This window comes from Solanum verrucosum, unplaced genomic scaffold, assembly GCF_900185275.1.
Source record: "Solanum verrucosum unplaced genomic scaffold, falcon-dt-bn FXZP01000049.1, whole genome shotgun sequence".
In the NCBI taxonomy this organism is placed as follows: domain Eukaryota; kingdom Viridiplantae; phylum Streptophyta; class Magnoliopsida; order Solanales; family Solanaceae; genus Solanum; species Solanum verrucosum.
Genome location: NW_026020221.1, coordinates 7840756 through 7854839, shown reverse-complemented (window position 1 = coordinate 7854839; position 14084 = coordinate 7840756). Strand labels below are relative to the sequence as shown.

Here is a 14084-nt window from a genome sequence, read left to right as displayed (position 1 = left end):
TTTTGGATTCTAAAATCTTGCAAACTAGAAACATCTAACTTAAGTATAAGTCTTGGGTTTTTCCGTCACTGATTTCAAGTTTTATTTGAAGTATAAATTATTATTGAAATTATTTTTAAAATACATGTTCATTTCAATTTACTTATCTTGCAACAAAAAAAAAATTTAATAACAATAAAGTTCTCTTTCCGCGACAATATTATTGTCATAGAAATATTTAGTGACAATTGAGTTAGTGTCATTGCATCCAGAGTCGCTAAAGCCTTAAGCGAAATTAATAAAGAGTGTTGGTTATAAAACTTATATTTGTTATTGCCGCTAAATAAAGCAATTCTATTATCATCGCTAAATTCTTTATTTGTTATCTGTCATCTTTCCTACAAATGTCAGCTAAGACACCTGAAGCAAAAGGTGTGAAATGTTAGATACCCCTGTTTAGAATTTCGACTTCTTGATCATCGAGCTAGATGATTTTAAACATAAACGTTTAAAACCTAGGATCCCAATTTCATTGGCAACACCCAATTCGCGATCATTATGCAGCTTCCTAATGCTAGCACTTGCATGAATTGCACTTTCGTACTTCTTAGGGCCATTCTCCTGTGTTGCATACATGAACACACATCACAGACTCGTTCACCAAACCTTTGTCCATGTACAACTTTGAGTATGGAAGAATGTACTCAAAAGTCTCGTGTTATAGGTTTGGCATGTGAGGGGAAGACAGAATGGATAATTAGGAAGCTCACCAATGGACCAGCTGAGGTTGATGTCATTTCCATAGTTGGCATGCCAAGGCTTGGAAAAACTACTCTGGCTTACAGAGTATTTAATGGTAAGTCAGTTGTTGATCATTTCGACATTCAGTACCAAAATTACTTTGGCCTACAGAATGCATATAAAGGTTGACATACGACTTATATGTCTGTTTCAATTTATTTCTTTCTTTTTTGGCAAGTAGAGCATACAATAAAAATTCAAGTACAAAGAAAATGATCAGATCAGCAGAATCAAGACGATGATATCAGCAAATTCAAGTAAAAAAAAGCAGAAGAGGTTCTATCAAAAGAACGTGCTTGCTGTAAAACCTTTCTAGAACGATACAACAAGATGTTTTGGAGAAACTGTGATCAAACAGCTCGAGGATCCGATTTGACAGGTTCAGTCACTTTTTCATCAGAATAGAGATGGCATGCTTAAATCAAAGGAGTCTAACTGCTGATTGCCTGATTTAAAAGCATCGCATTAACCCCAATGACATAAACTCTTCCAGCTTGATCAGACGAGTTCTTTAGGAGGAGAACAATTCTCACAACCCTGCACCTATCTCTGTATTGTTTGACAACCAGCTATAATGAAAGAATTTTGATAATATGAAATAATCATGGGCATTAATAGGAAGAGTGATCATGTCTCTCCTCGACTCTTGAAAAATGTCAAAAGTTGGCCGCCCTCCTCATGAATGTTTATTATATGCTGAGTTGATTTACTCATCAATATAACATTGCATTGAGCATGAAATAATTGATTATTCTCACTGATGGCAAATTGTTCATTCTTTTGGCAGTGTTGGAGGTATCCATTCCTGTTTGCAACTTAAAGGAGAAATCTACCAGTGCAGAAACAAACTTTGCAACTCTAGACTTTCTGAATAACATACCCAACACTTAGTATTTGGAGTTTTGCTAAGCTATGACTTGTGGGAATCAATGATTGTTCTGTCTTTGAACTAACTGTGTTATAAAGTTAAAGATATTGAGAATATTATATCAGTATTTGGAAGACGCAGAGGAATCTTTGCTCGTACTTGAGGAATTATTAATATTATGGAGTGATCAGATCCCAAACAGTTTTCTGGGATATTGATTCATTAAAATTAATCACACTGTACGGAATGCATCAACTTAAAGATGAAAGTAGCAACTGATCGTCGGCTTGTATCCTTCCTAAACTATCATCGCTTTGTGAAATTTCATGCCTAAGCAATTGGGTGCTCACAGAACTACATTGTTCTCATAATTTTTTTATTTTTTATTTTTAAAAAGAGAGCACTATAATAATACAAGTACAGGAAGGGGATCATGTACTTGTATTATCGACTAATAACACAATTTCAACTCATTTGTACAACTCGCGTAGTTCTAGATTCTGTTGGAAATTCATAAACACAAGTAAAATTATCGACTAATAACACAATTTCAACACCTTAATTTAACTAACAAATTGGTAGAATGGTAACAGTTGAATCAACGCCAAGTTCTGTTCCGTGACTAACAAAAAGAGGAGATTCCAACTCTTAATCGTAAATGGTTGCTGCAAATCCCAATTTGATTTCGACTTCCGAAATAGGTGTCTGTTTAAAATTAACATAGATATTCCCAGCACTGAAACGCTTATGAATCAGACCCAAATTATGAAGATCAAACAAACCCAGAAACGCTTGTTTAAGAGCAATAGCAATACAATCCTCTGGTAATCCGTTGTTAAATCGAGTTGACAGAATGTAACGGAGCGATCCTTCTGACATATAAGGCAATGCAACACAGTATCCTCCTTGGAATTTCTGAATAACCCATTTTTCGACGTTAATAATGTTCGAATTGTGGATTGATTGTCCTGCCTCTATGCTCCAGGGGACATCTTGTGAGGGTCGGATGAACTTGACAGTGGTGTAACCGGAAGGGAGTAAACTGTCGTTGTGGATCCAATCGGATGTGTAGTAACAAGCTTTGTAAAGGAGATCGAAAGTATTGTGATTGTGTGTATGCAGCAGTTGGACGTAATTAATTCCAACGTACTTAGTGCCAGTGTTTCGTTCGATGAAGACATTTCCGGGTCGAGGATGGTAGGTGAATTGAGGCGGGGTACTTAGTAGCAATTGAATGTGTAGTAACAAGCTTAGGGGTTTCGTCGCAGGCAATCTTTTTCTTGATCGAAGAATGTACTCAAACGTCGCGGGCCATTTCCTAAGTCCAGTATCGGAGAATGTACTCAAACGTCTTGAAAAGTTGAACCACCATCATCCCTACAACAATCTCGTCGCGAGCAATCTTTTTCTTGATCTGCCACCGGTTTTCCAAATCTATTTTAGGGGCAGGGGATAAGTCCCTTATCTCCACTAGTTATCGAGTCACTAACCATGGAGTGTTGTTAACTTTGCAAGCTTCTTCTTCAGCTTCTGATGGAAAGAAATCGCTATCCATGGAGTGTTGTTAACTTGGTACTCTTTTTCTTCGATTGCTCACACCAGAAGGAAGTTGAGATTTATTAGGGAAAAGGGTATTCGGAGAAGAATGTTGCCCTGATGAACTATTCGTCGTTGGAGAAGAAATAGCCTGAAAGTGTGCAGGGCTTCCTTTGCTACTTGATCTGATTGGTGGTGTCATTGCAATGAAGGAAAGGAAAAGACTTTGTCGCTTGAAGTTTACGATAACATTGAAGCATAGAAGCTTCAAATATAGAGCTCCTTTACTCATACTTTAATTCTTTACTTATTGATTGCACAATATTCAACTATTAATGAGAAACTTCACACACTAAACTGATAACCCGTGTCATTGACCTCATACAAATTTAACTGTACCGTTTTCCTGATAACAATTACAGTATGTCATACTTTAATTCTTTACTTTTTGTTTTTCTTTCTTTTTTTTGTCTTTCACATTTTAATTTTTTTTTTTATATGCTGGAACTAAGAAAAAAATTAATCATCAACAACGGTATGATTTTATTAAATGATGAATAAGAATAGTATTCAATATGATGAATTAGTAATGTTGAAATCACTAACATTGAGATTAGTTATACTTGAATTATATTTTTTATATCAACAACTGTATTAAATGAATACAAATAGTAGTGAATACGATATATTAGAATAGCAATAGTAAATCTAGTTCTACTAACCTACAAGGTTGATTTCGGCCAAATACATGTTAAATCATACATATCATATATAAATATATATAAACCATCATCATGCGGTATGGGTTTTTTTTTGGGAAAATGGTATATAATAGCAAATTATTAATTTAAATTAAATGCTATAAATATAGTTTGATTTAATTATACCTCATAGCAAACTGTTGCTATTTCACCTCTCTCCTGGTGAATCTCGCTCGCCATTCTCGTTCTCTCCCTCGTCTCTCTCGTTTTTTATACAAACGCAAGTGTATAAAGTGCGTTTGTGTTTGTATAAAGCGAGAGAAAATTGTATATATACGTATATTTTCGTTCCCCTCTCCTTTTTAAATTTATTTTTAAAAAATGGTAGTTATCCAAATTAGTATCCGAACGTCTAAATTTTTTAAATTTGAATAATAATTTGATTTTGTGTATCCTTATTTCATGAATTTATTTTTGTTTAATTAAATGAAAATCATTTTACGTTACAAGTTTGAACCAGAGAGGAGTGTGCTAATAGGTTGCAATATATTTTGCAAATTATATTATTATTTTTACTAAAGTTAGAGTTATTATTTTTAATGCTAAATTCAAATCCGGTCTATAAATTTTAAATTTAATTAATTAACACAAATATCAATCTAACACACACCACATATGCTATTACGAATTTTCATTATACAATGAAAAATAGAAGTTGTTAGAAAAATGTGTGATCTCTTTAAAGGATAAAGTTTTATTAGCATCAACTATTAATATAAAATAAAAACATTATATATGACTGCACCTGCAATTTTAATACTCAATAATAATTCATATGAATTATTTTTAAATAAAAAAATTATTCATTTTCAAATATTTGCGCAACGTGTGGGTACGTATACTAGTATAGTTAACAAAAGAAAAGTGATTTTTTATTTTATTTCTAACATGCCGCTGACATGGCAGTGATGTGGCAGCGAGTGTAATGCACCACATATTGTGAGAGTGGTGTTAGACGTCTTAGGGGTAAATAAATTCACTTTTAAATAGCAAATGTGTGTAATAGATCGTCATAATAGTTTAAACATATAACTGACTTTTCAGAACGAGTTTAAGAGGGAACCTATTTCTTTTCCCTATTCTTTAGAGTACATCGTATAACTCTTTAGCCACCAAAATTTAACAAATTTAAGAAATTAAATAAGGTAATATTTTCTCAGGGATTAGACTCTAATTTCTCTTCTCTATTATTTCTCTGTTCTTTTTTTCATTCTCTTTGTCCATTATTAGACGTTGAAAAGGGAAAATTAAAGTGGAATGCAACGATAAGAAAACACATGGAAGACAAAATCATTTTCTCTCTGTTCTTTTTTTCATTCTCTTTGTCCATTATTAGACGTTGAAAAGGGAAAATTAAAGTGGAATGCAACGATAAGAAAACACATGGAAGACAAAATCATTTTCTAAATGTGTATTTTCTAGAACTCCAAGAAAATAAAGTGAAAATTTATCTATTTAGTTGAGGAGAACCTAACGTAAAGTTAACCAATTGTTCAAGAGGAGGATAAATTTTCTTAAAATATATTAAGTTAAATCCAAGTTTACCATTAACTATTATCTATACTGAATAAATGAATTGCTAATTTTTGAGAATAGTAAATCAGAGGATCAAACGTGTAAGCAATCCAATTCATTTCTTTTGGACCATAATACATGCCGACCATCGATGAACAGATCCAATTAATCAACGAAAGTTGGTACAAAAAATAAAAGCCTCAATATTGATCGAACGATAGTAGAAATTATAGCAAATACAAGTAAACGTAATCCCCCCCCCCCCCCCCCCCCCCCCAAATAATAAAATATATTTACGTGGAGAAGAACATATTTACAAGCCGCAAATGTTTTGGATCTCAAGTGATAACTGGAAGAAGTGATAAAATCAAGCAATGCAGTTTGCATGGCAAATCCGTTATCGTCCAGAGGTTAGGCTATCTGGCTTTCACCCAGGAGACCCGGGTTCGATTCCCGGTAATGGAACTTTTTGCATTTTTCGACTTTTTTCTTATTTCCAACCAATAACAACAATATATTCAATGTGATCTTATAAATGATTTTTTTTTCAAAAAAAAATTGTAAGTTAAATAAAATAATATAAAACAATAATCATGAAATGATTTTTCTCTGTTTTATTATCATTTTCCAAACTAGAAATTTTGTCAAAAGATTAGTTATGCTTTGGAAAAAATGAATTGAAATTAGTAATAGAAAAGATGGTTTTAATATTTTGCCTCAATGGATAATTATCATTTTGTTTTTCAAAAGTCATTTAACTTTGTCAAGGTAATTTTTATGGTTATATTTTAGAATATAATTTTCTATACTTATTTAATGACATGACTGTGTCATGTAAATTTTTAGAAAATAAATGGGGCCTTATATATAATGCGTTTTGTACTTTGTGGTTCCTATGAGTAAGGTAGGCATGATATAGCACAATATGAATTATGATTATTTAATTTTAAGTTTTGATTTTTGAAAATGCTATTCAATTACTATATAAAATTAACTCAGTATGATATAATATTTTTATGTTTAATTTTGATATTTTATGCTAAAGTAATGGGTAACATAGTTTGATCGACTTCATCTTATATATAATAATAGAAAATTATAATTTCGACTTTCCAAGAAATGCCTTAATCATATCATACTAACACCGCATGTAGAAATATTTAAAATAAAGTACAAGCAATTACATTCGTTAATCAATCTCTCAAAGAGGACATTTCAATCAAGGTAGAGAAATCAAAGTTTCAATAATTAATTTTATATTAATACTATTTTATATATTTTATAGTATAATAATAATATATATAATTTTCTGTATAACTACCTACTTCAATATAATATTTGATATTTCAATTTTTTTTTTATAAATATTAAATACCATATCAATTATCAAACTTTTATGAAATGCATTGCTTACTTTATAACATCTTCTGTGACGTCCACTTTTAAATTAAACTAATCCAAAAGATAATGTTATTATGCAATTAGATTAATCACAAACTTATCAACTCTGAATTTTTTTTTTTATCATTACACATGAAAAGGCTCCATTCATGCTCTTCATGGGAATCTAGGAATTTCCAAATTCAACTTCTTTTTTAGTGAGTATTGATTAATTTCCCATGGTACTCCATTTGTTTCTATTTGCTTTTCAGTTTTTGACTTAGACAGATCTATTAAGAAAATAATGTTTGATATATCAAATTTAGCTTTTTATCCTTATTAATTGATAGGCTCTCAAACATATTTATTCACTACATTTTTCTAAGACATTAACTCAATGTTAATAAATTAAGGGTATAATAGGAAAACAAAAATCGTCTTTTTTTAATTTGTCAAAAATAATAAATAAAAAAATAAATCACATTAAAAAATAAATAGAGACGAGGGAGTATCATGCATGGTTTTATGAATTTAAATTCCAACAACCATAAAGTCATTCTTTCAATCCCAAAAGTTTTTTCTTCACCTAAAAAAAGAATCAAGTAATATTTCTTTGTTCTAGATTTTTTTCTTTTTAATTAATTTTAAAAATTAGGAAAAAGGGTCTGATATACCCCTCAACTTTGTCATTTGGAGCTGATATGCCCCTCGTTATGAAATTGGCTCATATATACCCTTACCGTTATACAAACGGTTCACATATATCCCTACCGTTACAAAATGAGCTCACATATACCCTTCATTTAACGGGAGTGAAAAAATTAGTTTTAAATTTATATATTTAGCCTTTAATTTTTTTTAAAAATCATTTAGGGGTATATATGATCTTTCTAGCAAAGTTCAAGGTATATTTTAATCTTTTGCATACATAAATTATTTTTTTGACTTCTTTGATTATCATTACTTGAGTTTCCTATTCTTATTTTATTTTTATTCCTTAATGTAAGAAAAAAATTAAAACAATTTTTTTTGGCTATATTATAATTTAAAACTATTTTTTCGGCTATATTGTAATTTAGTTTTTGTATTTGAAAAAAAATTTGGGTCATCTATAATAAAATTTACAAGAATATTAGTGAAACATAAATAAATTTGACTATCAAAATAATAAATATAAATTAGTCATTGAAACAAAAAAAAATCAAAAAAATATATGCTTGAGGAGGATTAAGTATACCCATATGGGATTATATATTTTTAAAAAATATTATTAAAAAATTAAACTAAAAATAATTTTTTCACTTCTGTTAGAGAGAAGGGTATATATGAGCTATTTATATAACAATAGAGGTATATGTGAATCACTTTCATAACGAGGGGTATATCAGCTCTAAATGACAAAGTTGAGGGGTATATCATGCCATTTTCCCTAAAAAGTATGATATTATTATATAATTAAAAATTTTAATTTTTTTACACTCAATAAAATGTTTTATAATAACACAAATATTTAATAGTTATTTTAACCACAATTTTTTTTTTTTTAAATTATTTTTTTCTTAAACCTCACAATAAGTTAAACATGCTATAAAAGATATTTATCATATTTTTCTTAACTATTATGGTAAGTCAAATATGTCATATAAATTGAGACGGAGAGAAATCAAAAACAAGTGTAGTGAAGTCAGAAAACTATAAAATACTTCTTTCTTTGTTTAATTTGTCTTTATCTCATTTTAACTTGTCATGAATTTTAGAAAAATAAAAAAAATTAATCATAAAATTTAAAATTAACAAATAAAATAGAAGGCGGCCTTATCCACGCCCTAGATTTAGAAGAAACAACAAGAGGGGTTTTTGTAATTGTTATCCAATTGGAAGGGCAATTTTAGGAACAGATAAGTACTAAAAACCATGACATAAGGCAAATGAAAAGCCTCTTTAAATTTCACACTTCGATGATTCAACAGAAAGAGGAAACAAAAAAAACAGCAGAATAGTTGAATTGCTTAGTGACAAGATTTTTTTATAAGCCATGGCTGCAGTAGCAACAGAAGGCAAATGGATCAAGGTTTTGGCTCTTTTCCCTATTAATTTCACCTATTGCATTCTTATTGAGTCTTCTTGTTGTAGTTAGTTCTTTTTTGTTTGTATGGATGGAATTAGAATTTTAATTTTATGAGTACTGAATTTTAGAATGATAAAGTTACTGAGTTTGGCTGAACCTGTATACGAGTTCTTAGTAGAGAATTGAGATAACATAGCTTATGCTGGTAAAATTGATAAAGGTTTAGTTGGTGATTTCAACCTGAATGAAAAGGGGATAAGTTATGTGATTAAGAATGTACGGAGTAAAAGCACCTGAATTGTCCCAATTTATTCGTCATAGTTTGATTTGACACGGAGTTCTAAAACAAAAATAATAATTTTGAAATAAGTGATAGTTGTTTGTGCAGCTATAGATCAATTTATAAAGTAAAATGGGCATTTGAGTTAAATTGCTATTAAATAGAGAAATGTATCATTTTTTTTTAAATTGACTAAAAAGGAAAGCGTACTAGCTTGACAACCTTTGGTTGAACTTAATTTATTCTAAACTCAATTAACGAACAAATAGGTGGTCATTTTGGTTTATATTTTAAAAAAAAATTGGGGTAGGGGAAGTGGAAATGGGGGAGGAGATTGCAAGATGGGGAATCTAATTTTCACCGAGATCAACAAGGTGAAAGTTTGGGTTATAGGTAGTTAGCCAACTGAGCTACTAAGATAGTTTCAAGAAAAAATATTTCTTGTGTTCTTTCATATAGAACTAGTAATAGGATGTGATACAAGTATATACCTTGAAAAATGCTTATGTTATTGGGGATTAAGCTGTAGTTTAACCTATCTTGTGCAGAATTGATGTCAATTGATGCAGAATTGGTGGTCACCTTCATACATTAGCAGTTGCACATTTAGGATTACCATAGTTTTGGTTTTTTTCAGAAATGTAGTTCTCTGCCTTAATTATGAATTGTTTCTCTTGATGGTTTCTACTAGATAAAGTAGCTATTTCTTGATTGTTTCAGTAACCCGTTTGTAGTCTTTATACTTTCAAGTTGATGTCATGATATTGTTACATAGACTTAGAATGGTGTTTGTTTCATTCTCGTAAACGGGATAATATTTCAATTTTCCTTCAAGTTCCTAGGCTGTGGAAGCGTGTGACCAATTTTAAACTTGTTGTTGGATTCTTATTTACATTGACCCTCCAAATGCAGCTGGAGGAAAAAGGCGCCGGACCTGGGGCAAGAAGCTCACATGCCATCACTATTGTGGGGCATAAGGTCTATTCCTTCGGGGGTGAGTTCACACCTCGTGTCCCTGTTGACAACAAATTGTACGTGTTTGATCTCAATAGCCAAGAATGGTCCGTGGCTGATGCTGCTGGGGATGTCCCTCCACCTCGTGTAGGTGTCACTATGGCCACTGTAGGGGAGACTATCTATGTCTTTGGTGGCAGAGATGCTGAACATAAGGAGCTTAACGAGCTTTATTCTTTTGACACAGCTACAAACAAATGGACCTTATTGTCTTGTGGTAATAATGGCCCTCCTCACCGGAGCTACCACTCGATGACTTCTGATGAAAGGAGGATCTATGTATTTGGTGGTTGCGGAAATGATGGAAGGCTAAGTGATCTTTGGGGTTATGACGTTGTTGATAAGAAATGGATCAAATATCCTGTACCAGGGGAAAATTGTAAACCAAGAGGTGGACCTGGTTTGACAGTGGTCCTAGGCAAAATATGGGTTGTCTACGGATTTTCTGGTGATGAGCTTGATGATGTACATTACTTTGATACAATTGAAGAAAAGTGGATGCAAGTTGAGACAAATGGTGAAAAACCTACTGCTAGGAGTGTATTTTCAACAGTTGGGATTGGGAAATACATTTTTATCTATGGTGGTGAAATAGACCCTAGTGACTTAGGTCACTTAGGTGCTGGGAAATTTTCGGGTGATGTCTATGCACTCGACACAGACACACTAGTTTGGAAACGGTGGATGGATTCCGGTGACCATCCAGGGCAACGAGGATGGTGCGCCTTTGCTAGTGGACGGCGAGATGGCCAAGAGGGGCTGCTGGTTTATGGTGGCAATACGCCAAGCAATGATAGGCTTGGTGACATTTTCTTTTTCACTCCTCTGGTGGAGATTTGAGTGCTGGAAATGACATGTTTTCAATGTTGTAAGAAAAAATAATCTGTAAGGTGAAATTTGAGTTTTTAGCCTTGTATTGGATAAGGGTGGAAAATATGTTCAGTGACTGTTTATTGATATTTTTGTAAAGGTTTGTTCAATTTGTTAAACCAGGGTATGTGTTGTTGAAATTCTTGGTTTGGATCACTAATTTTCTCTGTTCAAATTTAGGCATAATACATAAATATGTTCTTTCACTTGACTTCAACTCACATTTATGCTCTCCAACTTAGATGTGCATAAGTAGACACTTAAATTTATATAAAGTTGAACAAATAGACATACACATCCTACGTAGCATCCAACATGGAAATTTGTGTCCTACCATGTGTTATGCCACATAGGACACGTTTTTTTTTTTTTAAAAACATTTATATATTATATCTTAAATTTACTCAACTTTAGTACATTAAAATAAACTCAACATTTCATTTTTAGGTTTAAGTTTTATTTACCTAGTAAGGCCTTAATGGGTACTCCTACATAATTCAAATAAGGGAATAAATTCAGTCTTTAAGAAACATTTATTAAATATGTAACATCTCGCAAATTGAAAGAACTAGAAAGAGTGATTTTTGGAAATAATAAAAAAATCTGGAAAATTGGTTAAGTTAAGTTTGATTAGGGAAAAGGGTATTCGGAGAAGAATGTTGCCCTGATGAACTATTCGTCGTTGGAGAAGAAATAGCCTGAAAGTGTGCAGGGCTTCCTTTGCTATTTGATCTGATTGGTGGTGTCATTGCAATGAAGGAAAAGGAAAAGACTTTGTCGCTTGAAGTTTACGATAACATTGAAGCATAGAAGCTTCATATATAGAGCTCCTTTACTCATACTTTAATTCTTTACTTATTGATTGCACAATATTCAACTATTAATGAGAAACTTCACACACTAAACTGATAACGTGTGTCATTAACCTCATACAAATTTAACTGTACCGTTTTCCTGATAACAATTACAGTATGTCATTCCACTTAGCCTTGACATTGTTTCTAATGTAATTTATCTTTACGATGGAATAATAGAGAACCAACAGAAGAAATGTAATTCCCTTTCCAGCAATAAAGTGTGTAAAAACATGAACTACTACAGTATGACATTTCTATGTAACAATATGCCCTTTTTCTGGTGTAACATTGATTTATACTTGTATAGATGATCTTGATCTTCCACGAATTGTTCATCGTCATACATCAGCAATAAGGCATTGGACTCTTTGCATACAACACGCGACGTTGAAACCATTTCAAGTTCTTTGCATACCGAAAAAATGGTCTCTGCAGTAGATCTACAACTGATGGCCTCTTTGATTCTTTGCTAGAAAGACAATCCAACACCAACTTCTCAAACTCTTTCGAAAACTTTCTTTTACCTTTTACATACTTCAGCTTGTCGTTAAAATATACCACAGCTTTCTACATTTTCCCTTTCCCTTCTTCTACATTAATCTCCTCAAGCACATCTTCCAACTATCTGGTAATCCCCTCGACCTCTTTATCTTCTTGATCATTGCCTCAAAATCTTTGCGATTGCTTATTCTTAATTCAATTCTTAGCTACTCAGGCACAAAACATTCAAACTTGTATAACCATCTTTAATAGGGAGTGAACAGATTAGTGCAGTCACTAGCCCAGATAACAGCAAAATGGACACCGTCTCTTTGATGTTACTGTGCATATTCTGTTAGATGAACCGTGGAGAACTACAATGACTAATGCTAGCACATACACTTGCAAGTTCAGATCAGCAGAATTGAGGTACGAAGACAATGATATCAGCAAATTCAAGTAAAAGAAAAAACAGAAGAATGTGATTGTTGTAAGACACGATGGTACAACCATCTCTAATTAAAGAAATATAACAGTTTGAACTATCACATCTTTGCTCATTCTAATTCAATTCTTAGCTACTCAGGCTCAAAACATTCAAACTTGTATACCAGATGAATTGAAACTCATCTCTTTTCTTGCAAATACAAGTAGACAAAATTCCAAGTACAAAAAAACAGATTAAATTTGAGAAAAGAATCATCCATCATATATTCATATGTCAATTCTTGAATCATTTACACAATTTGAACATAAAACTTGAATTTCTACACGCCCCTAATCAATCAATACAGCCCTACTTATTAATTCAAGCATAAACTTTGAAATAATAGGATTCCACCATAGCCAAATTTCATCACCATCACCCAATCCGCGATCATTGATCAATGTCATGCACGATAGAGAGTAGTCAAGACTATCCAGCTTCCTAAAAGTAAAACTTACATCTTCATACCTATTAGTCCTGCCATACTTTTCCTCTGTTACATCCCACACGCCAACACGCTTCACGTTCCCATTCACCAAACTTTTGGCCTTGTCCAACTTCCAGTATGGAAGAATGTACTCAAACGTCTTGGAATGTGAAATCTCCAGTGTTCCTTGAGCGATATTTTGAGGGGTAATGAATTTCCCTAGGTACCTTATGTTACTCAGATCAAATATTATGGCAGGACCTGTCGTCTCTATTAGGTCTTGAGTCATTAGCCCTGGTGTGTTAGAGAATGCCTTCTTCCTACAAACCTTTGAAATTAATTTGAATATGAACTTTGAAATAATAGGATTCCAACATAGCCCAATTTGATCATCAACACCCAATCCGCGATCATTGATCAATGTCATGCACGTTAGAGAGTAGTCATCACTACTCAGCTTCCTAAAAGTAAAACGTCCATCTTCATACCTATTAGTCCTGCCATACTTCTTCTCTGTTGCATCCCACAAGGCAACATGTGCCGCATTCCCATTCACCAAACTTGTTGCCAGCTCCAAGTTCCAGTATGGAAGAATGTAGTCAAACATGTCTAAAGATGAAATCCTCAGCTCTCCAAAAGTGATATCTTGACTGGTAATCTTTTTCGTCATGTGCATCATGTTATTTGTATGGATTGTCTGGGCAGGGCCTGTCTCTATTAGGTCGTTGGTAACAGAGAATATCTTCTTCCTACAAACCTTA

General features: G+C 32.5%; 1 protein-coding gene, 1 non-coding gene and 1 pseudogene across 2 annotated transcripts; 2 read left to right on the top strand and 1 right to left on the bottom strand.

Annotated features, from left to right (window-relative positions):
* Positions 1 to 2215: 2215 nt before the first annotated feature.
* LOC125831479 (uncharacterized) lies at positions 2216 to 3203 on the bottom strand (annotated as a pseudogene).
* Positions 3204 to 5853: 2650 nt separating this feature from the next.
* Positions 5854 to 5925, top strand: TRNAE-UUC (transfer RNA glutamic acid (anticodon UUC)). The gene has a single exon. It is a non-coding gene; the product is annotated as a tRNA-Glu (tRNA).
* A 2880-nt stretch (positions 5926 to 8805) lies between these two features.
* Positions 8806 to 11186, top strand: LOC125831715 (nitrile-specifier protein 5-like). Its single transcript, XM_049510899.1, has 2 exons — positions 8806 to 8911; positions 10101 to 11186. Exons 1-2 carry the CDS (start codon positions 8876 to 8878, stop codon positions 11040 to 11042), a joined length of 978 nt encoding a protein of 325 aa, XP_049366856.1. The 5' UTR covers positions 8806 to 8875; the 3' UTR covers positions 11043 to 11186.
* The last annotated feature ends 2898 nt before the right edge of the window (positions 11187 to 14084 follow it).